Source organism: Tachyglossus aculeatus, chromosome 2 (assembly GCF_015852505.1).
Source record: "Tachyglossus aculeatus isolate mTacAcu1 chromosome 2, mTacAcu1.pri, whole genome shotgun sequence".
Classification (NCBI taxonomy): Eukaryota; Metazoa; Chordata; class Mammalia; order Monotremata; family Tachyglossidae; genus Tachyglossus; species Tachyglossus aculeatus.
The window spans coordinates 91,882,746-91,905,458 of record NC_052067.1 but is presented as its reverse complement, the minus strand read 5'-3'; the positions used below and the strand labels follow the sequence as shown (position 1 = coordinate 91,905,458).

Here is a 22,713-nt window from a genome sequence, read left to right as displayed (position 1 = left end):
CCAGCTTTGCCACTTGTCTGCAGTGTGGTTTTGGGCAAATCACCCAACCTCTTTCGTATCTTAGTTTGCTCATCTGTAAAACAGGGGCTCAATATCTTTTCTCCTTCCTATATCAACCACGATCTTCATGTGGTACAGGGACCGTGTCCAACCTGATTATCTTATATCTACGCTAACACTGAGTGTGGTGTTTGCCTCATAATAAGTGCTAAATAAATCCCACAGTTATTATTGTGGTAATAATATACCCACTCCCCCGTACCTCGTAGCCTCATGGGAGACAGACTGTGTCCAATCTGATTATCTTGTATCTACTGCAGCGTTTAGCACAGGGCTTTGGCATATCATAAATGCTTAATTAATAATAATAATAATAATGGCATTTATTAAGCGCTTACTATGTGCAAAGCACTGTTCTAAGCGCTGGGGAGGTTACAAGGTGATCAGGTTGTGTCATGGGGGGCTCACAGTCTTAATCCCCATTTTCCAGATGAGGTAACTGAAGCCCAGAGAAGTGAAGTGACTTGCCCAAAGTCACACAGCTGACAAGTGGTGGAGCCGGGATTTGAACCCCTGACCTCTGACTCCAAAGCCCAGGCTCTTTCCTCTGAGCCACACTGCCGCTCTTATCAAGACTTCCAGTGCTCAGCACACCGTGAGCACTCCATAAACAACGTTGATTGATTCCTATTTCAGCAAATAATGGGTGGGCGGGAAGAGATTGAAAACTCTTCTTTAAAAGTCATCTACTTTTGCCCCTCTTCCTTTGAAAATATTTATTTATATAAATATTTATATAAACATATATAGAGAGAGAGAGAGAAAAGGAGAGATGGCTGCCCTTTGCATTTTTGTTGGACCTTCCATATAAAAGCCCATTTACCAGGTGCTCCTTGAAATGATAGTTACAGGCCTGTCCCAAAAGGTCATCCTGGGGAATGGTACTCGAAGTGATTTTTTTCCACTGTCAAAAATAAAACAACAGTTCTCAGATGAATCGGCCCTCCTGGGCTTTCCTGTTCCCCGCTTTACCGCCGGCCCCTTGGATATCGTTTTCATTTGGAGTCCTTTCTGGATGCAGCTGGATCTCGGGGCCGGCCGTCTCGGGTTAAAGTTTATCTACGTCCGCCGTGGGGCTGTGCACATCCACACCGGGTTGCTCTTTGCTCCGGCAACCGTGGGTTCCCGCAGTAACCGTGGTTTGTGTGTTTGTGTATGTGTGTGTTTGTGTGGTGTTTCTCCCTGCAGGGGGACGTAGTGCTGACCCTTGAGCTGTGGCCTCCAGCAATCCCCTCACTGCGCTTCCGACTATGGACACTAAAGAGAAGAAAGAGCGTCGGCCCGGCTATTTCGCTCGGTAAGCAGACGCTGTCCTTCCGGGATGGTTCCCGGGCTCTGGAAAAATGTGCCCCCCTTCCCGGAGGACTTCCTTGGGGCGTGGACTGACCCAACACAATTGCAAACGGGAAGTAGCTTCCCTTTCCCGCCAGGCACTGGTGGGGAGAGTTAGAAGAGTTGCATCTGGAATTTCCCTGGCAAGAACTTATGGGAAACCGGGAACTCGGATTCTTCCCGTCCCGCTGGGGCCCTTATAAAAATGATCCCTGGAGTTTGGAGCCGTCCCTGGGAACTGGGTGTAAATTGCCTGCGCGGAGTGTGAGTCTCGTGTCCCTGCACCCCAGTGACTCTGCAGTAGAATGAGGGAAACAGTAGGCATTTTAGGCATATCTGTCTCCCCCGGAGACACTCAGCTTGTTGTGGGCAGTGAAAGTGTCCATCAGCTCTGCTATATCGTACTCTCCCAAGCACTTAGTACAGTGCCCTGCACACAGTAAGCACTCAATAAATACAATGGATTGAAAAGGTCCTCAGTGCAGTCGTCTCGAGGGGAGAGTACCAATTTGTACTTCCCAAGCGCTTAGTACAGTGCTCTGCACATAGTAAGCGCTCAATAAATACGATTGATGATGTTGATGATGATGAGAGGACCAAATGACCTAGGTAATCTCGATCTAATAATAATAATTGTGGTATTTGTTAAGCACTTACTATATGCCAAGAATTGTAGTAAGCACTGGGCAAATTGATTTGGACACAGTCCCTATTATTATTATTATTGTTATGGAATTTGTTAAGCGCTTACTATGTACCAAGCACTGTTCTAAGCACTGAGGTAGATACAAGATGATCGGGTTTGTCCCATGTGGGGCTCACAGTCTTAATCCCCATTTTCCAGATGAGGTCACTGGGGCACAGAGAAGTTAAATGGCTCACCCAAGGTCACATAGCAGACAAGCGGCAAGCCGGGATTAGAACCCACGTCGTCTGACCCCCAAGCCTGTGCTCCTGCCACTAAGCCACACTATTTTTCTGTTCCACGTGGGTCTCACAGTCTTAATCCCCGTTTGACAGATGAGTCAACTGAGGCATAAGGAAGTGAAGTGACTTTCACAAGGTCATAAAACAGACAAGTGGTGGAGCCGGGATAGTCCTTTTGACTTCCAGGCCCGTGCTTTATAGTAATAATAATGATAATAATAATAATAATGGCATTTATTAAGCACTTACTATGTGCAAAGCACTGTTCTAAGCGCTGGGGAGGTTCCAAGGTGATCAGGTTGTCCCACGGGGGGGCTCACAGTCTTAATCCCCACTTTACAGATGAGGGAACTGAGGCGCAGAGAAGTTAAGTGATTTTCCCAAGGTCACACAGCTGACAATTGGCAAAGCTGGGATTTTTTTTTTTGATGGCATTTATTAAGCGCTTACTATGTGCAAAGCACTGTTCTAAGCGCCGGGGAGGTTACAAGGTGATCAGGTTGTCCCACGGAGGGGCTCACAGTCTTAATCCCCATTTTACAGATGAGGAAACTGAGGCACGGAGAAGTTAAGTGATTTGCCCAAGGTCACACAGCTGACAATTGGCAAAGCTGGGATTTGAACCCATGACCTCTGACTCCAAAGCGCGGGCTCTTTCCACTGAGCCACGCTGCTTCTCCACTAAGCCATGCCACTTCTCGACCTCGAAAGGAGATATCTTTTGGAGGTCTGTGTTATCCAGTGAGGCTGTCTGGAGGGAGCACCTCAACTGGATAACAGCCCAACAGTTCAGTCGGATAGGTACGGGCAGAGTCCAGTCACCATCTAGCGGGTCAGGCGTCTTGGTGATGGGTGGAATGTGGGGGTTTTCCCTCGGAAAGAGGCCGTTGTGTAGCAATCTGAGACGGCTGGATCAAAAGCCTTATCCCTAAAGGCGATCCGGGCGGGAAGTGGTGCCCTAAACTTCCAATCTGGGACAAACAGCCATGAGATATCACCTTCTCTTTGTTTTAGCACATTCATTTTTCCAGAGCGCTTTTGCTCTATATCTGGTAATTGCTTACCCCGTGGCAGGCACTGTACCAACTGCTGGGGTACAAGTTAATCAGGTTGGACACAATCCATGTAATAATAATAATAATAATGATGGCATTTATTAAGCGCTTACTATGTGCAAAGCACCGTTCTAAGCGCTGGGGAGGTTACAAGGTGATCAGGTTGCCCCACGGGGGACTCACAGTTTTTTAATCCCCATTTTCCAGATGAGGGAACTGAGGCACAGAGAAGTTAAGTGACTTGCCCAAAGTCACACAGGTGACAGTTGGTGGAGCCGGGATTTGAACCCCTGACCTCTGACTCCAAAGTCCATGCTCTTCCCACTGAGCCACGCTGCTTCTCCCAAGCAGGGGGCTCACAGTCTTCATCCCCATTTCACAGATGAGGGAACTGAGGCACGGAGAAGTGAAGTCCTGGCCCAAAGTCACTCAGTAGGCAAGTGGCGGAGCAGGGATTGGAACCCAGGTCCTTCTGAATCCCAGACCTGTGTTCTATCATCTAGGCCATGCTGCTTTCACACCACTCTTCTCATTTTGTCCCCAAAACATCCATGGGGACAGAAATCCTCGGCTGTTTTCTCCCCCTACTTAGACTGTGAGCCTGTTATGGGATGGGGACACCTATCTACCTAATAATAATAATAATGATGATGGTATTTGTTAAGCACTTACTATGTGCAAAGCACTGTTCTAAGCGCTTGTTTTGTTGTTTGTCTCCCCCTTGTAGACTGTGAGCCTGTTATTGGGTAGGGACCGTCTCTATATGTTGCCGACTTGTATTTCCCAAGGGCTTAGTACAGTGCTCTGCACACAGTAAGTGCTCAATAAATATGATTGAATGAATGAATGACAGGGGCTGTGTCCAACCTGATTACTTTGCATGTACCCCAGCATTTAGAACAGTGCTTGGCACGTAATAAGTGCTTAACACTTACTGTTTAAAAAAAAAGGGGGGTGGGGGGGAGTCATAAGTCCTGTCTGGCACATAGGAGGCACTTAACAAATGCCATTCGTGGCTCAGAGAGGCTAAACAACTCAACCGAGATCAAGTTATTTGACCTGGAAAATGGGGATTTTCCAGGGTAGCCAAGTCAAGAGATCGAGGACATCGCAGAACAAGGACAGAGTTGAGATCAGAGACCTGGGTTCTAATTCTGGCCCTTCCACTTGCCTGCTGTGAGACCTTGGGCAATTTCCATAGCTTCTCTGTGCCTCAGTTTCTTTATATGTAAAATGGGGATTCAGTACGTACATCTTCACCCTCTCACTTAAACATTGAGCCCTGTGTGGGACCTGTACAATGTCTGACTTAATCATCTACCCCAATGCTTAGCACAATGTTTGGCAAAGAGTAACCATTGAACAGGTAACGCAGTTCTCAGTGGTTGTTTGACTCCAAGACACACACCCTGACGTCTTCTATCGGTGTGAGAGACTCTCATAAAGCACTCCTGGATCAGGGCGGTTTTTACATTTCAGTTAGCCTGGCGACCTCTGCTCTCGTGTTGAAATGCCGAATTGTTGGCATAGCGGGCATAGCTAGGGCTTTCTCTGTTTACAGTAAAATCCCTGTTCATCTCTGTCTCTAGCTGAGTCTCCCAGTCCTTCCTTGGGCAGGAATCTGGATCCTGGGTTACGATCCAGCACAATTTCCATCCTGAGTATGTAGAAAGAAAGACAAGATGGTAGCAGAGAACCTGTCTTCTCAGCATCTGGGTTTTTGTTCTGAGATCAGTAAGCTCATTGAATTGATTATTTGTATTGACTTCCATCTTCCCCCTCTAGACTGTAAGCTCATTGTGTCTGTCGGCTCTGTGGCATTGTACTCTCCTAAGTGCTTAATATAGTCCTCTGCACAGAGTAAGCGCTCAATAAATACAGTCTATTTTGGGGAAACTAAGAGGTAGGAGAATGTGATAAAGTGTGAAGATATATCTGTACGTGCTAAGGGAGGGGTATGAATACCTCAGAGTTTAAGTGGAAGTGCTGATATGGTTGGTGGGGGCAGTTATAGGTTGGGGAGAAGAGAGATTAATCAGGGAAGACCTAATGGAGGAGGTGTGATTTTTTTAGAAAGGATTTGAAGATAGGAAGAGCATGGAACTTCCAGGCAGAAAGAACGGCGTGAGCCAGAGGTCTGTGGTGGGAGAAAGAGAACAAAGAGGTGGGGTGCAGCCGGGATTGGGACCCAAGTCTTCCTGACTCCCATGCTGCTTCTCAATTGGATGTGGTCCCAGTCCCTTGAGGGGCACACAATCCAAGAGGATAAATGGGGAGAAGGGACTAGAGACAGGTACATCTGCAATAATAAAACCTGACCTCCTGTCTCTTCACCACCTCAGTCCATACTTCACTCTGCTGCTCGGATCATTTTACTAAAAAACTGTTCAGTCTTTTAGACGGTGAGCCCACTGTTGGGTAGGGACTGTCTCTATATGTTGCCAACTTGTACTTCCCAAGCGCTTAGTACAGTGCTCTGCACAAAGTAAGCGCTCAGTAAATACGATTGATTGATTCAGTCTGTCTCTCCCAACTCCTCAAGAATCTCCAGCCACCACCGCATGGAACAGAAATTCCTTACCATGTACTTTAAAGCACTCAATTGGCTCACCCCCTCCTTCCTCACCTCACTTCATTCAATCGTATTTATTGAGCGCTTACTGTGTGCAGAGCACTGTACTAGGCGCTTGGGAAGTACAAGTTGATCTACCACTTCAGTTGATCACTGATCTCCTACTTCAGCCCAGCCTGCAGACTTTGTTCCTCTAGTGCCAGCTGGATAAACTTGTACTTCCCAAGCGCTAACTTGTACTTCCCAAGCGCTTAGTACAGTGCTCTGCACACAGTAAGCACTCAATAAATACGATTGATTGATTGATTGATAATAATGATGGCATTTGTTAAGCGCTTACTATGTGCAAAGCACTGTTCTAAGTGCTGGGGAGGATACAGGGTGATCAGATTGTCCCACGTGGGGCTCACAGTCTTCATCCCCATTTTACAGATGAGGGAACTGAGGCCCAGAGAAGTGAAGTGACTTGCCCAAAGTCACACAGCTGACAATTGGTGGAGCCGGGATTTGAACCCATGACCTCTGACTTCCAAGCCCGTGCTCTTTCCATTGAGCCACGCTGCTTCTCCAGCTGGATCACTGGGCCCCACTCTTGTCTCTCTCACCACCAACCCCATTCCCATTGTGTATATATCTATAATTCTATTTTTCTATTTTGATGCTATTGATGTCTATCTACTTGTTTTGTTTTGTTGTCTGTCTCCCCCTTCTAGACTGTGAGCCCGCTGTTGGGTAGGGACTGTCTCTATCTGTTGCCGAATTGTACTTTCCAAGTGCTCAGTACAGTGCTCTGCACACAGTAAATGCTCAATAAATACTATTGAATGAATGAGTGAATGTCCTCCCCCTAGCCTGGAGCTCCTGCCCCTTTCATACATGCCGAACCACCGCCCTCCCCACCTTCGAAGCATTATTAAGGTCACATTTCCTTCAAGAGGCCTTCCCCAATTAAACCCTCTTTTCCCTGGCTCACTCTCACTTCTGCATCATCTAAGGCACTTGGATCTTTGACCTTTGGGCATTTGATATGTGCCCCACAACACTTACGTCCAGATCTTTATATTGTATTTTATAAATTGTTTACTTATATTACTACCCGTCTCTCCCTCCAGACTGTAAGCTTGACGTCAGGGAAAGTATCTGCCAGCTCTGTTGTATTGTACTCTCTCAAGTGCTTAGTAAAGTGTTTGGCTCATAGTATGCACCCAAATACCATTAATTCATTCAATTGTATTTATTGAGCACTTACTGTGTGCAGAGCACTGTACTAAGCTCTTGGGAATGATGATAAAATAATAAAACACTACATGGAGTTTGAAGAGAGGAAGCGGAGGCAACGACTATATACAAACCCATGCAGAGAGGTTGAACTGGAATGACAGGAGAGAGATGGTTGTTGCAAAGGGCTCCAAGGAAGCGTTTTTTTGTGTGTGTGTTTGAAGGGGAGACATGGACATGTTTGAAGGCAGAGGGGAAGGAAGCTATCAGAGAATGAGCAGTTGGGGATCATCATCATCATCATCAATCGTATTTATTGAGCGCTTACTGTGTGCAGAGCACTGTACTAAGCGCTTGGGAAGTACAAGTTGGCAACATATAGAAACAGTCCCTACCCACCAGTGGGCTCACAGTCTAAAAGGGGGAGGCAGAGAACAAAACCAAACATACTAACAAAATAAAATAAATAGAATAGCTATGTACAAGTAAAATAAATAAATAGAGTAATAGAGCAGTTGGGGATGGTATTCAGGGAAGGAAGAAAAGTGGTGACAAGTGCTTTTTTTTGTAAAACGTGAAAGGATGGGGTCGGAGGTGCAGGTGAATCAATCAATCAATCGTATTTATTGAGCACTTTGTGCAGAGCACTGTACTAAGCGCTTGGGAAGTACAAGTTGGAAGCAGGAAGCTCGAGAAGCAGCATGGCTCAGTGGAAAGAGCTCAGGCTTTGGAGTCAGAGGTCATGGGTTCAAATTCCGGCTCTGCCAACTGTCAGCTGTGTGACTTTGGGCAAGTCACTTAGCTTCTCTGTGCCTGTTACCTAATCTGTAAAATGGGGATTAAGACTGTGAGCCCCACGTGGGACAACCTGATCCCCTTGTAACCTCCCCAGTGCTTAGAACAGTGCTTTGCACATAGTAAGGGCTTAATAAATGCCATCAAAAAAAAAAAAAGGATGTAGAGGATGGGCATGGGAGTCAGGAGGACTTTTGAAAGTGGGCCAGTAATCTCTCCTTAAGAAATGGCCAAGAAGGGTAAGGGTGCACCAGGGCGTAGGAGACTGTGGGGAGGCGGGGGAGGAACTTTGGACGCCTTCAATTTTTGTCAGTAGAGTAGTTGGTATGCTCAGTGAGGGTGAGAGAGCAGGGGGAGATGCAATCACCAGTGTGGCTTAACGCAGAGATCATGGGCCTGTACATAGTCACTATTCTATTTATTTTATTTTGTTATTATTTGTTGTTTTGTTGTCTGTCTCCCCCTTCTAGACTGTGAGCCCACTATTGGGTAGGGACCGTCTCTATATGTTACCAACTTGTGCTTCCCAAGTGCTTAGTACAGTGCTCTGCACACAGTAAGCGCTCAATAAATACGATTGAATGAATGAAGGAATGAGTCAGAAGGATCCAAGTTCTAATCTTGGCTCCTCCACTTGCCTGCTGTGTGACCTTGGTCAAGTCACGTCACTTCTCTGGGCCGCAGTTCCCTTATCTGGAAAATGGGGATTAAGACTGTGAGCCCTTTGTGAGACAGGGACTGTGTCCAACCTAATTACCTTGTAACTAGCCTAGCGCTTAGTGCAGTGCCTGGCACATAGTAAGCACTTAACAAGTGCCACAATAATTATTAACAATGACTGTGTCAGGAGCAGGTTGAGGATGGGAGGCCAGTCAGTCAATGGTTTTTATTGACCAAATACTCTGTATAGACCACTGTACTGAACACTTGGGGGATCATAATATAAAGGAGGTGATAAGTGATGGTATTTGAGTGCTTACTGTATGCAAAGCACTGTACTAAGTGCTTGGGAGAGTACAGTATAATAACCATCAGACCTATTACATGCCCACAATGGCTTACAGTCTAGAGGGGGAGACAGACATTAATATGAATGAATAAATAAATTACAGATAGATACAGGGCACTGTACTAAGCGTTTGGGAGAGAAGCAGCGTGGCTCAGTGGAAGAGCACGGGCTTGGGAGTGAGAGGTCATGGGTTCTAATCTCGGCTCCGCCGCTTTTCAACTGTGTGACTTGGGGCAAGTCACTTAACTTCTCTGCGCCTGTTACCTCATCTGTAAAATGGGGATTAAGCCTGTGAGCCCCACATGGGACAACCTGATCATCTTGTATCCTCGCCAGCGCTTAGAACAGTGCTTTGCACATAGTAAGTGCTTAAAAAATGCCATTAAAACAAACAAACAAAAAAACAGAGTTGGTTGACACGTTCTGTGCCCACAAGGAGCTTGGAGTCCAGAGGAGGAGACAGACATTAAGATAAATGATGGATATAGATTCCCTCTACTGAAAATGCCTGTCTCCACCCTGGACCCCTCTGACCTGTCTTTGCTGCTTTTCTTCTTCTAGACTGTGAGCCCATTGTTGGGTAGGGGCCGTCTCTATATGTTGCCGATTTGTACTTCCCAAGCGCTTAGTACAGTGCTCTGCACACAGTAATTGCTCAATAAATATGATTGAATGAATCAATGTAGACACATACATGCTATGGGGCTGGGGACGGGGGAAATTGTGGTGAAGTCCTGGAATCTCAAATACTGCCAGCCTCCAGACCCTAGTCCCGACAGAGACCACAGCTCTCAGATCCCGGTACCGAGTGAGGATCAATCAATCAATCAATTGTATTTATTGAGCGCTTACTGTGTGCAGAGTACTAAGCGCTTGGGAAGTACAAGTTGGCAACATATAGAGAGGCTATCAGTCCTGGGTGAGCAGGAAGTTAAGCGAGTGGAAAAATTGTAGCTAACTTTATAACAGCTGTGAAATGTTTTCCACTTTTGAAAGCATGGTTGGTTCCTGTCGTGATGGTGAAGGGAGAGATTGGGGGAGAGAGAGTAGCAGCAGAAGAAGAGTAAGCAGTAAGAAGAACCTGAGTTCTAATCCCAGCTCTGCCATATCCCTGCCGTGTAACTTTGGACAGCTCACTTCACCTCTCTGTGCCTCGGTTACCTCATCTGTAAAATGGGGATTAAAATTGTGAGCCCCATGTGGACTGTGTCCAACCTGATTAGAGCTTGTATCTACCCCAGTGCTTAGAACAGTGCCTGGAACAGTGCTTAAATACCATAAAAAAGGGTCAGGCATGGTACCTCATCCAGGAGAGGTATGAGCAGATAATAATAATAATGATGATGGCATTTAATAAGCACTTACTATGTGGAAAGCACTGTTCTAAGCGCTGGATAAGTTCTAAGCAGATATGTCTGTTGCTGAGGTGATGAGGATTCGTATGGGATTTTTGCATATAATGTTGGCTTAGTTCACCCAGCAAGCACAATTCCGTGGTAGTGGCTTTATGTAGCATCCAGGGATTGCTGTCTTTGGTTTATAATAATAATAATAATGGTATTTGTTAAGCACTTACTATGTGCCAGGCACTTGTACTAAGCGCTGGGGTGAATACAAGCAAACTGGGTTGGACACAGTCCCTGTCCCGCCTGGGGCTCACAGTCTTAATCCCCATTTTACAGATGAGGTCACTGAGGCCCAGAGAAGTGAAGAGACTTGCCCACATACTCTTAGCAAGCCAGAGGCAGAACTGGGACTAGAACCTGGATCTCCTGAGCCCCAATCTGGTGGCCTTTCTGCTAGCTCATACTGCCTCAATTAGGATTGAGGCCAAAGTGGGTTTTTTGGACTGAATTCAGTCAATCAGTCAGTGTTTTTTGTTGAGCACAGAGCACAGTACTAAGAGCTTGGGAGAGTTCAGTACAGCCAAGTTGGTAGACTTTCCCTGCCCACACTGTACAGCTTATCCATCATCAGTTGAAGCAGCGTGGCTCAGTGGAAAGAGCCCGGGCTTTGGAGTCAGAGGTCATGGGTTCAAATCCCAGCTCCACCAATTGTCAGCTCTATTACTTTGGGCAAGTCACTTCTCTGGGCCTCAGTTACCTCATCTGGAAAATGGGAATTAAGACTGTGAGCCCCTTGTGGGACAACCTCATCACCTAGTAACCTCCTCAGTGCTTAGAACATTCATTCATTCAATCGTATGTATTGAGTGCTTCCTGTGTCCAGAGCACTGTACTAAGCACTTGAGAAGTACAAGTTGGCAACATATAGAGACGGTCCCTACCCAACAGCAGGCTCCCAGTCTAGAACAGTGCTTTGCACATGGTAAGCGCTTAATAAATGCCATCATCATTATTATTATTATCAGTTGGGAAATGCATGGGAGGCAGAAAGTGTCCTCAGACCCAGAGTTTGGGTTTAGGGAGACCCTCCCTTTGTTTTGTGCCCTCATCTTCTAGCAGCTCCCTTGACTGTTAGTCCCAGTCGTGGAGGGCATGTTGCCAGCGCTGTTTATCAGGGTGCCAGCATCCTTCATCTGTCATGGGGGTGAAGGGCAAAGGGGGACGTGGAGTTGGGTGGTGGATTGCAGTTTCTTAGCAGCAAATGCCCTGAGCAGGGGGACACACCCGTGAGGCCAGGCTGTGGTGTGCAGATTAGCGGTTCAGCTCCTCCCCTAGAACACCGGATTCTCCTCCGGCTGTGGCTCTGACAACCCCGAGAGGACCGAGCAACCCTCCTACCTCACCTCCCTTTTCTCCTTCTCCAGCCCAGCCCGCACCCTCCGCTCCTCTGCCGCTAACCTTCTCACTGTACCTCGTTCTTGCCTGTCTCGCCGTCGACCCCCGGCCCACATCCTCCCCCTGGCCTGGAATGCCCTCCCTCCACGCATCCACCAAACTAGCTCTCTTCCTCCCTTCAAAGCCCTACTGAGAGCTCACCTCCTCCAAGGAGCCTTCCCAGACTGAGCCCCCTCCTTCCTCTCCCCCTCCCCATCCCCCCCCCCAGCCCTACCTCCTTCCCCTCCCCACAGCACCTGTATATATGTTTGTACAGATTTATTACTCTATTTATTTTACTTGCACGTATTTACTATTCTATTTATTGTGTTAATGATGTGCATCTAGCTTTATTTCTGTTTGTTCTGACTACTTGTCTGTCTCCCCCTTCTAGACTGTGAGCCCGTTGTTGGGTAGGGACCGTCTCTATAAGTTGCCAACTTGTACTTCCTCAGCGCTTAGTGTAGTGCTCTGCACACGGTAAGTGCTCAATAAATACGATTGAATGAATGAATGAACAACGGAGCAAGGACATACGTCCCCGATAGCTGTGTGAGCAGCGAGCATGAAGCAGCGTGGCCTAGTGGAAAGAGCATGGGCCTACTAGCCAGATGACCTGAGTTCTAATCCTGGCTCTATTCCTTGTCTGCTTTAACCTCAGGCAAGTCTCTTCTCTTCTCTGGGCCTCCTTTGTTTTTCCCTACTTAGACTGTGAGCCCCATGTGGGACAGGGGCCTTGTCCCAGTGCTTAGAACAGTGCTTTGCACATAGTAAGCACTTAATAAATGCCATCATTATTATTATTATTATTGTCCAACCTAATTAACTCGTACCTGCCCCAGCATTTAGAAAGCTGTTTAACATACAGCAAGCGCTCAACAAATACCATGAAAGCGAAGAGTCGTGGAAACCGGGGACTAGCTCTGAGCTCCCCAAAGAACGGGTGTCGTACCCACTGGCTGGCAGTGGATATTGGAACAGCTGAGCTGGGAGGGCCGACGACCCCCAGCAGAGAGGGGCTGGGCAGGCGGGCACCGTGCCAGGGCATCCAGAACAGAGGCCATTGAGCCGAGCAGCTCCTGAAAGCCGAGCTCTGGGTAGAAAAGGTGGGCAGGCCTCCCGCGACCCGGCGGAGACTGGACCAGATCCGCCCAACGGGACATCAGGTGAGACCGACGGAAAGGCCGGGCTCCTCTTGCCGCTTAATGTTTCCTGTTCAACGTAGTCAATCGGTCATATTTATTGAGGGCTTACTGTGTGCAGTGCACTGTACTGAGTATTACCGTTATATTGCACGATATAACAATAAACAGATACATTCCCTGCCCAAATGAGCTTACAGTCTACAGGAGACTGACATCAATAAAAATAATAATAATAATAATTGTGATATTTCTATATATACGTGCCAAGCACTGTACTAAGCACAGGGTTGGATAAAAGGAAATTGGGTTGGAGACAGTCCTTGTCCCACATGGGGCACACAGTTTTAATCCCCATTTTGCAGGTGAGGGAGCTGAGGCACAGTGAAGTGAGTTGTCCAAAGTTACACAGCAGGGAAATGGCAGAGCCAGGATTAGAACCCAGGTCCTTCTTGCTCCCAGGCCCATGCTCTATCCACTAGGTCACACTGCTTCTCCTAAATAAATGTTAGAGATATTCATTCATTCAATCATATTTACTTACTGTGTGCAGAGAACTGTACTAAGCTCTTGGAAAGTACAATTTGGAAACAGATAGAGACAATCCCTACCCAACAACGGGCTCACAGTCTAGAAGGGGGAGACAGACAACAAAACAAAACAAGTAGACAGGTGTCAATACCATCAAAGTTATGTACATAAGTGCTGGGAACTAGCATCTTGTAGGAGCTGATTCGCCTGACCTGTTGACGGTGAGTTAAAACCAGGCTTGTGCCGAGGCCCATCAATCAGTGATATTTATTGAGTGCTTTTTGTGAGCAGAGCAGTGTTCTAAGTGCTTGGGAGAGTACAACAGAATTGGTAGACATGTTATCTGCCAACAGGGAGTTTACAGTGTAGAGATCGTGTTCTTTGTCGAAAGAGGGTTTTTTTTTTGTTTAAATGGTATTTATTAAGCGCTTACTATGTGCCGAGTACTGTACTAAGCACTGGGTTAATTACAAGGTAAGCAGGTTGGACACAGCCCCTGTCCCACATGGGGCTCACAGTCTTAATCCCCATTTTACAGTTGAGGTAAGTGAGGCAGAGAGAAGTGCAGTGAGCCCGTTGTTGGGTAGGGACCATCTATATGTTGCTGACTTGTACTTCCCAAGCACGTAGTACAGTGCTCTGCACACAGTAAGCGCTCAATAAATATGACTGAATGAATGAATGAATGAAGTGACTTCCCAAGGTCCCCCAGAAGGCAAGTGGTTGTAGTCAGGATTAGAACCCAGGTCTTTCTGGCTCCCAGGCCCATGCTCTATCCACTAGGCCATGCTGCTTATTCATTCAGTTGTATTTATTGAGCGCTTACTGTGTGCAGAGCACTGTACTAAGCGCTTTGGGAAGTACAAGTCGGCGACATATAGAGACAGTCCCTACCCAACAACGGGCTCACAGTCTAGAATGGGGAGACAGACAACAAAACAAAACATGTGGACAGGTGTCAAGTCACCAGAATAAATAAAAATAAAGCTAGATACACATCATTAACAAAATAAATAGAATAGTAAATGTGTACAAGTAAAATAGAGTAATAAATCTGTACAAAAATATATACAGGTGCTGTGGGGAGGGGAAGGAGGTAGGGCAGGGGGGATGGGGAGGAGGAGAGGAAAAAGGGGGCTCAGTCGTTGTGGGTGCCCCCACCTGCCAAAGAGCATGAAACCCTATTCTGTCTCTGCTGACTCTGCTTCCTGCTGAAAATTCATTACCTTTGTGGCCAGCTGGTCAAATAGGGAGTTTAATAAACACCACAGGGTTGTGAACAGTAAGCATTCCCCCTCTCTGTGCTCGTGTGCTTGTCCTGGGTCGCGACCTTGTTCACAAACAAAGATGAAGTTCGCTTGCGCTTCGGTTCGGAGGCGATGCTGCCGAGAGGGGCCCGGGGCACTCGGTTCCGACGTCGCACGGATTCGGGCTCCGTCATCGGGGCGGATGTGGATCGGGGGCAGAGAGGCTGAGGGGCAGGGGTCGAGGCAGGAGAGACAGCCTGTGCCCAGGTCTGCCCGGGCAGGCCTGTCGGCCGGTTTATCGTAACACGCCATTTTACACTCCCGGTTTGTTGGTGGGAGGGTCTTTGGCCGAAAATCCCCTTGCGTTTCTGGTTCATGAAAATCTAGCTTGGTGCATTTTCTTCCTCTTGGCCGTCTTGGGTGAGCATTCCTCAGACCCCAGGGGCTAAGAGGGGGTAAACGTGTTCTGCCACTGCCAGCAGGACCTGTGCTGGACAGTTTATGCCCTGGGGGCAATGGCTAGATGCTGAGCTATGCACATTCTCTGTGCCCGTCCCTCTGGGCTCTGAGGCAGGCATTTTCAGACGGTCATTCATTCATTCAATCGTATTTTTAGACTGTGAACCCACTGTTGGGTAGGGACTGTCTATATATGTTGCCAACTTGTACTTCCCAAGTGCTTAGTACAGTGCTCTGCACACAGTAAGCGCTCAATAAATACGATTGATTAAGCACTTACAATGTGGAGAACACTATACTAAGTACTTGGGAAAGTACATTACAACAGTAAACAGTGACATTCCCTGCCCACAGTGAGCTCACAGTCTAGGTGGGGGAAGACAGACGTCAGTACAAATAAATACTTTATTTGTAAGGAGGCTTGTCTTGCCTTATGCTATCGAGTCGTCTCTGAGCCATAACGACTCCACGGTCGCATCTCTCTGAGAACGCCCCATCTCCATCTGCAATCATTCAGTTTTCATGGTAACAATCTGGAAGTGGTTGACCGTCGCCTTCTTCCGCACCGTAAACTTGAGTCTCCTCCCTCGACTCTCATCAATCGTATTTATTGAGCGCTTACTGTGTGCAGAGCACTGTACTAAGCGCTTGGGAAGTACAAATTGGCAAAATATAGAGACAGTCCGTACCCAACAGTGGGCTCTCCCAGGCTGCTGCTGCCCAGCGCAGGGGAGTGTTGACTTGTATCAGATTGCCTTCCTCTCGCTAACCACTGGCCAAGCTGGGAATGGAATGGGTAGGCCTCTGCTTAACTTTCCCTCCCATAGCCGAGACTGGTAGAGGACTGGAAACTCTTCAGGTACAATCCTGAAAGGGGCATAAATAAACGAGGCTTACTGTGTACAAAGCACTGTACTAAGCACTTGGGAGAGTAGAGAAGCAGCGTGGCTCAGTGGAAAGAGCCCTTGGAGTCAGAGGTCGTGGGATCAAATCCCGGCTCCGTCAACTGTCAGCTGTGTGACTTTGGGCAAGTCACTTAACTTTCCTGTGCCTCAGTTATCTCATCTGTAAAATGGGGATTAAAACTGTGAGCCCTACCCCGGGACAACCTGATCACCTTGTAACCTCCCCAGCTCTTAGAATGGTGCTTTGCACATAGTAAGCGCTTAACAAATACCATTATTATTATTATTGTTGTTATTACACCGGAGCAAAAAATCTGACCCTGATACGTACCTTTTATACTCTTTCTTTCTGCTATCTGTAATACTTGAGGGTCCATCTACCCTACTAGATTGAAAGCTCTCTGAGGGCAAGAGCTCAGGAGAGTCCATTGCAACAGAATTAGCAGACACGTTCCTTGTCCATGACAAGCTCTGCTCAGGAAAGATTTGATCTTTAGACTTTTAGACTGTGAGCCCACTGTTGGGTAGGGACTGTCTCTGTATGTTGCCAATTTGTACTTCTCAAGCGCTTAGTACAGTGCTCTGCACATAGTAAGCGCTCAATACGATTGATGATGATCTTTAGAGGTCCTTCTGTGAGAAGGATTTTGAAGCAGCCTAGTGGAAAGAGCCCAGGCGTGGGAGTCAGAAGGACCTAGGTTCTCATCCCAGATCCTCCACTTGTCTGCCGTGTGACCTTGGGAAAATCGCTTCACTTCTCTGGTCCTCAGGTCCCTCATCTGTATAATGGGGATTAAGATTGCGAGTCCTACAAGGATTGGGTGCAACCCGATTATCTCGTATCCACCCCAGCGCTTAGAACAGTGCCTGGCACATAGTAAGAACTTAAACCAGTACCACAATCATTATTGAAGCAGGATTTCAGGATCTGGTCTATTTTCTAAGGAGCCATCCTTTCCTTTCCATCCTTTCCATCCTTTGGGGCAGGATGGAAACCGCAGCCTCATCTTTGTGTGTAAACAGCATGTAATTCAGACACAGTGAAGTCTGTATAGCCATGATAATGGCTGATAAATTTCCTTTCCCCACATTTGACCATCGCCAGTTCTGTACTTTCATGACCTTTTATCCCTGGAAAATGCCAAATGATCGGTTTGCACAGGAGCACACTGCAAGGCAAACCAGTTTGCAGTTGCTATTGGCCTTGGGTTAGGCACCCTCCAGTGTTTCGGCCCTGAGGGTTAAGTCAGACCATGACAGACAGGCCGGTAATATTCCCTCCATTTTCCTCGTTTTTCTGTGACGTATTTTCAAATTTTTGACTCATTCTACAACTACCAGCTTCTTTTTGCAGCCTCAAAAGAGGCAGCATGGCGAAGTGGTTAGAGCCCAATCCAGGAGCCAGAAGGTCATGGATTCTGATCCCAGCTCCTCCACTTGTTTCCTGAGGGACCTTGGGCAAATCGCTTCACTTCTCTGTGCCTCAGTTACCTCAGCTGTAAAATGGGGATTGAGACTGTGAGCCCCATATGAGGTAGGGGCTGTGTCCAATCTGATCAGCTTGTGTCTACCCCTGTGCTTAGTACGGTTCCTGGCACATAAGAGCTTAACATGCCACAATTCTTCTTCTTATCATTATTATTAAAGCAGACAAAAATGAGATTAGTAACCAACTCTGTTGTAGCGTACTTTCCCAGTTGCTTAGGACAGTGCTTTGTACAATCAATCAATCATATTTATTGAGCACTTACTGTGTGCAGAGCACTGTACTAAGCGCTTGGGAAGTACAAGTTGGCAACATATAGAGACAGTCCCTACCCAACAGTGGGCTCACAGTCTAGAAGGGGGAGACAGACAAGACAAAACGTAGACGGGTGTCAAGTTGTCAGATAAATAAGCTCTCAATAAATACAGTTGATTGAGTGACTAGTAATGTGAAAGCATTTTAGAAAGTAAAAGGTCATTTCATTCATTCATTCAATCGTATTTATTGAGTGCTTACTGTGTGCAGAGCACTGTACTAAGCGCTTGGGAAGTACAAGTTCCCAACGTATTGAGAGTCCCTACCCAACAACGGGCTCACAGTCTAGAAGGGGGAGACAGACAACAAAATAAAACGTAGGCAGGTGTCAAGTCGTCAGATAAGTTCAAGGTATTTATTTAAGAGAAGAAGCAGGCCTAATGGATAGAGCTGAGAAGCTACTGGTATAGTGGGTAAGAGCACAGTGATAAAGACTCCACCCACGAGAATTTGGAAAGTGTAATATCCTAGATGATGAAACCAATAAATTAGAATTTACAGACTAATTTGCAAGCCTTAAGTAATCCATGACATCCCTGTGAAGCAAGTACGTATTATTATCTTTTCGGAGAAGCAGCGTGGCTCAGTGGAAAGAGCCCGGGCTTGGGAGTCAGAGGTCATGGGTTCAAATCCCGGCTCCGCCAAATGTCATCTGTGTTACATTGGGCAAGTCACTTAACTTCTCTGTGCCTCAGTTACCTCATCTGTAAAATGGGGATAAAGACTGTGAGTCCCATGTGGGACAACCTGATCACTTTGTAACCTTCCCAGCGCTTAGAACAGTGCTTTGCACATAGTAAGCACTTAATAAATGCCATTATTATTATTATAGTAAGAGACCAGTGTGGCTTAGTGGAAAGAGCCTGGGCTTGGGAGTCAGAGGTCAAGGGTTCTAATCCTGGCTCCGCCACTTGTCATCTGGGTGACTTCGGGGAAGTCACTTCACTTCTCTGTGCTTCAGTTACCTCAAATGGGGATTGAGACTGTGAGCCCCACATGGGACAACCCGATCACTTTGTATCTCTCCCAGTGCTTAGAACAGTGCTTGGCACATAGTAAGAGCTTAACAAATACCACCATTATTATCATTATTCTATTATTATTAAAAGATTCTTGAGGGAAGTATTCTGGATTTGGACTTCTGCCCCTCAAAAGCTTTTTTTGTGTTGCTTGAGATTAGTATTTGCCCACAGCTGTTTCCTCTGAGAAACAATGATTAAAGAGTCAGCTTTAGAGGGGAACGGCCCTGACTGTGCCCTTTTTTCTCTTTGTGGCTAACCGGGTGCTGGAAAAATATTTGGCCTTGACACAATAAGCTATAAATAACGGTTGAGAAAATCTTGTTTATAGAGAGAAATCTCTTGAGAAGCAGCCTGGCCTAGTGAAAGAGCACAGGCCTGGGAATCAGAAGACCTGGTTCTAATCCCAGCTTTGCCACTTGCCTGTTGTGTGCCCTGGGGTAACTGAGGCACAGAGAAGCGAAGTGACTTTCTTAAGTTCACCCAAGAGGCTAGTGGTCAAGCTGGGATTCGAACCCGGCTCTTCTGATTTCCCAGGCCCGGGGTCTTTCCTTTAGGCCACACTGCACCTCAGTTGCCACAGAGACACCAGCGTGGCATACTGAAATCAAGGAAGGAGCATCTCTCTTTGTGCAGAAGCCTCATAAGGATCACTTAAGCTCATTGTGGCAGGGAACGTGTCTGTTTACTCTTGTATTGTACTCTCCTAAGTGCTTAGTACAGTGCTCTGCACAAAGTAAGCACTCAGTAAATACGATTGAATTGAATGAATTAGAGGCAAAAGTGAAAACAGTACCAAGTATGGGCAGAAACAACCTTCTTGACTCTAAGCTCCTTGTGGGCAGGGAATGTATCTGTTTATCACTATAGTGTACTCCAAGTGCTCTGCACACAGTAAGTGCTCAATAAATACGATTGACTCAGTGAATTAATGAATGAACAAATGAACCCAGGGCAATGTTTGTGTTGGCACAGGGTGGTTGAGATTGTGGCCCAATCTTCTTTTTCAGCCACATCCCTCCCCAAAAGGTGACCATCTTTGAACCTAGATGATCCTATACATATATAAAAAGAGAGAGAGAGAGAGAGATCTGTATATATATTTAGTTGTCTTAAAGCTTTAGCTGAAGTACTTCAAGTAGCCACCCCTTTGTACTTTCTAAACAGAGGCTGAAAACCCTGGCGCTAGCCTGTCTGAGAATAAATTCCTCTCCTTGAAGAGTCTGAATTCATTCGTATTATAAAACTTTCACCATAAATGTTGTTTATGTTCCCCAGTGTTGAGTAATTTATTCAATACGTGTAGCTTCTCTTCTTTGAAATTTGGCTTTTCGTAGTTTTTAAAGTTTTCATTTATCTCTCATTGAGGATTGATAGTGCTCATTATTTTACTCTATATGAATGTCTGTCTTCCCCTGTAGAATGGGATCTCATTGTGGGCAGGAATGTGTCTGTTATAGTGTACTCTCCGAAGCGCTTAGTACAGTGCTTTGCACACAGTAAGCGCTCAATAAATACGAATGAATGAATTAATTTGAAAGCATAGTGCCGGCTATAGCATGGCTCAGCACAGAGAGCACAAGCCTGGGTGTCAGGAGGATCTGGGTTCAAATCTTGGTTCCATCACTTGTCTGCTGTGTGACCTTGGGCAAGTCGCTTTCCTTCTCTGGGCCTCAGTTTCCACATCTGTAAAATGGGGACTACTACTGTAATCCAACCTGATTAGTTTGTATCTACCCCAGCGCTTAGTTCAGTGCCTGGCATGTAGTAAGAGCTTAAGAAACACCATTAAAAAAAAAAAAGCATCTGCAGACTGGCTAGGGGCAACTAGATCAATCAGTTATTGGTATTTATGGTGTGCTTACTCTGTGCAGAGCACTGTACTAGACACTTCGGCGAGTACATTACAGCAAGCTCGAACTTGAGGCAAGTTTCCTGCCTGGGCTTAGAGCTGACTGAATTGGGAGGAAGGCATAAAGGGCTAAGGTGGGCAATTCATTCAGTCGTATTTATTGAACACTTACTGTGTGCAGAGTACTGTACTAAGCGCTTTGGAGAGTACAGTACAATTAACAGATATATTTCCTGCCCAGAACGAGTTTACAGTCTTGGGAGGGGGGAGGTAATTATGGTATTTGTTAAGTGCTTACTATGTGCCAAGCACTGGTATATAATAATGGTATTTGTTAAACTCTTACTATGTATCAGGCACCGTACTAAGCACTGGGGTGGATACAAGCAACAGTCCCTGTCCAACAGAGAGCTCACAGTCTCAATCCCCATTTTACAGATGAGGGAACTGAGGCCCGAAGAAGTAAAGTGACTTACCCGAGGTCACACAGCAGTCAGGTGGTGGAGCCGGGACTAGAACTCATGACCTTCTGGCTCGCAGGCCCATCCTCTATCCACTATGCTATGTTGCTTCAATACAAATAGATAAATTACAGATATGTACATATAAGTGCTGTGGGGTTGGGTGGGGGGAGAGTAAAGGGATCATGTCAGGGTGACACAGATGGGAGTGGGAGAGCCTGTTGTTGAGTTGCTGACTTGTACTTCCCAAGTGCTTAGTACAGTGCTCTGCACACAGTAAGCGCTCAATAAATACGGTTGAATGAATGAAAGGGGGTGCTTAATCTGGCAAATCCTCTTGGAAGAGATGTGCCTTCACGGTAAGTGCGCAATAAATACGATTGAATAAGGCTTTGAAGGGGGGAGAGTCATTGTCGGATTTGAAGAGGAATGGCATTCGAGGCCAGAGGCAGGACATGGGCTAGGGGTCGGTGGCAAGAGAGGCAAGATCGAGGCTCAGCGAGACGGTTAGCACCTGAGGAGCGAAGTTGGTTTGGTGTCTGTGGTTCCTGGAAAGTTTAGTGTCTGAAGCCGAGACTTGAGATGGGGGGAAGTGGAAATAAATTAGTGGCTGGAGCACGGGCCTGGGATAATAATAATACTAATAATGGCATTTATTAAGCGCTTACTATGTGCAAAGCACTGTTGTAAGTGCTGGGGAGGTTACAAGGTGATCAGGTTGTCCCACGGCGGGCTCACAGTCTTAATCCCCATTTTACAGATGAGGTAACTGAGGCCCAGAGAAGTTAAGTGACTTTCCCCAAGTCACACAGCTGACAATTGTCAGAGCTGGAATTTGAACCCATGACCTCCGACTCCAAAGCCCATGCTCTTTCCACTGAGACACGCTGCTTCTCTGTGGGGAGTCAGAAGGACCTGGGTTGTAGTCCCAGCTCTGCCACCTGACCGCCATGTGACAATGGGCAAGTCACGTCACTTCTCCATGCCTCAGTTACCTCATCTGGAAAATGGGGATTAAGACTGTGAGCCCCATGTGGGATGTGGACTGCGTCCAACTCAGTTACCTTTCATCCACCCCAGTGCTTAGAACAGTGCCTGGCACATAATAAGTACTTAATAAATACCATTTAAAAAAAAATGAAGAGTAACTCCCCTTCACCATTCTTCCACAGTCCCCTACACCTGACTGCCCATTGTCAGCTTTAGTGGCATATGGCTCCCTTGCATTCCCTAAAATAAACGCTCTAAGCTGGCTATTTTCAGAGTGGATTGGGTTTATCTGTTTGCTTATCAGGAGGAGTGGAAATCCAAGGTCCTTTGTGTGATTGGCCCCTTCTTCTCTTCTGCTTGGCCCCTTTTGAGACAGAATGTGTCTAAATTTTCACCCTCTCACCTCTCCCAGCATTCTGCATGAAGTAAGCACTCAACAGGGGCAGTAAATAACAGTAAGCAAGCAATCTTATGTGAAATAAGCAAACATAGAGGCAGCCAGGGATTGCGATAAATCATCAAACAAACTAAATAAACAGATAAGCCAAAGGCAGAGCA

General features: G+C 46.5%; 1 protein-coding gene across 3 annotated transcripts in view; it reads left to right on the top strand.

The window, feature by feature from the left end:
- Window positions 1–22,713, top strand: part of NCOA7 (nuclear receptor coactivator 7) — a 144,106-nt gene that overhangs the window by 25,878 nt on the left and 95,515 nt on the right. For all 3 annotated transcript variants that reach the window (XM_038766438.1, XM_038766422.1, XM_038766431.1), the window contains exon 2: window positions 1,249–1,357. In XM_038766438.1, coding sequence (XP_038622366.1) covers window positions 1,311–1,357 — 47 coding nt within the window. In that variant the 5' untranslated portion in view covers window positions 1,249–1,310. The remainder of the gene's footprint in view (window positions 1–1,248; window positions 1,358–22,713) is intronic.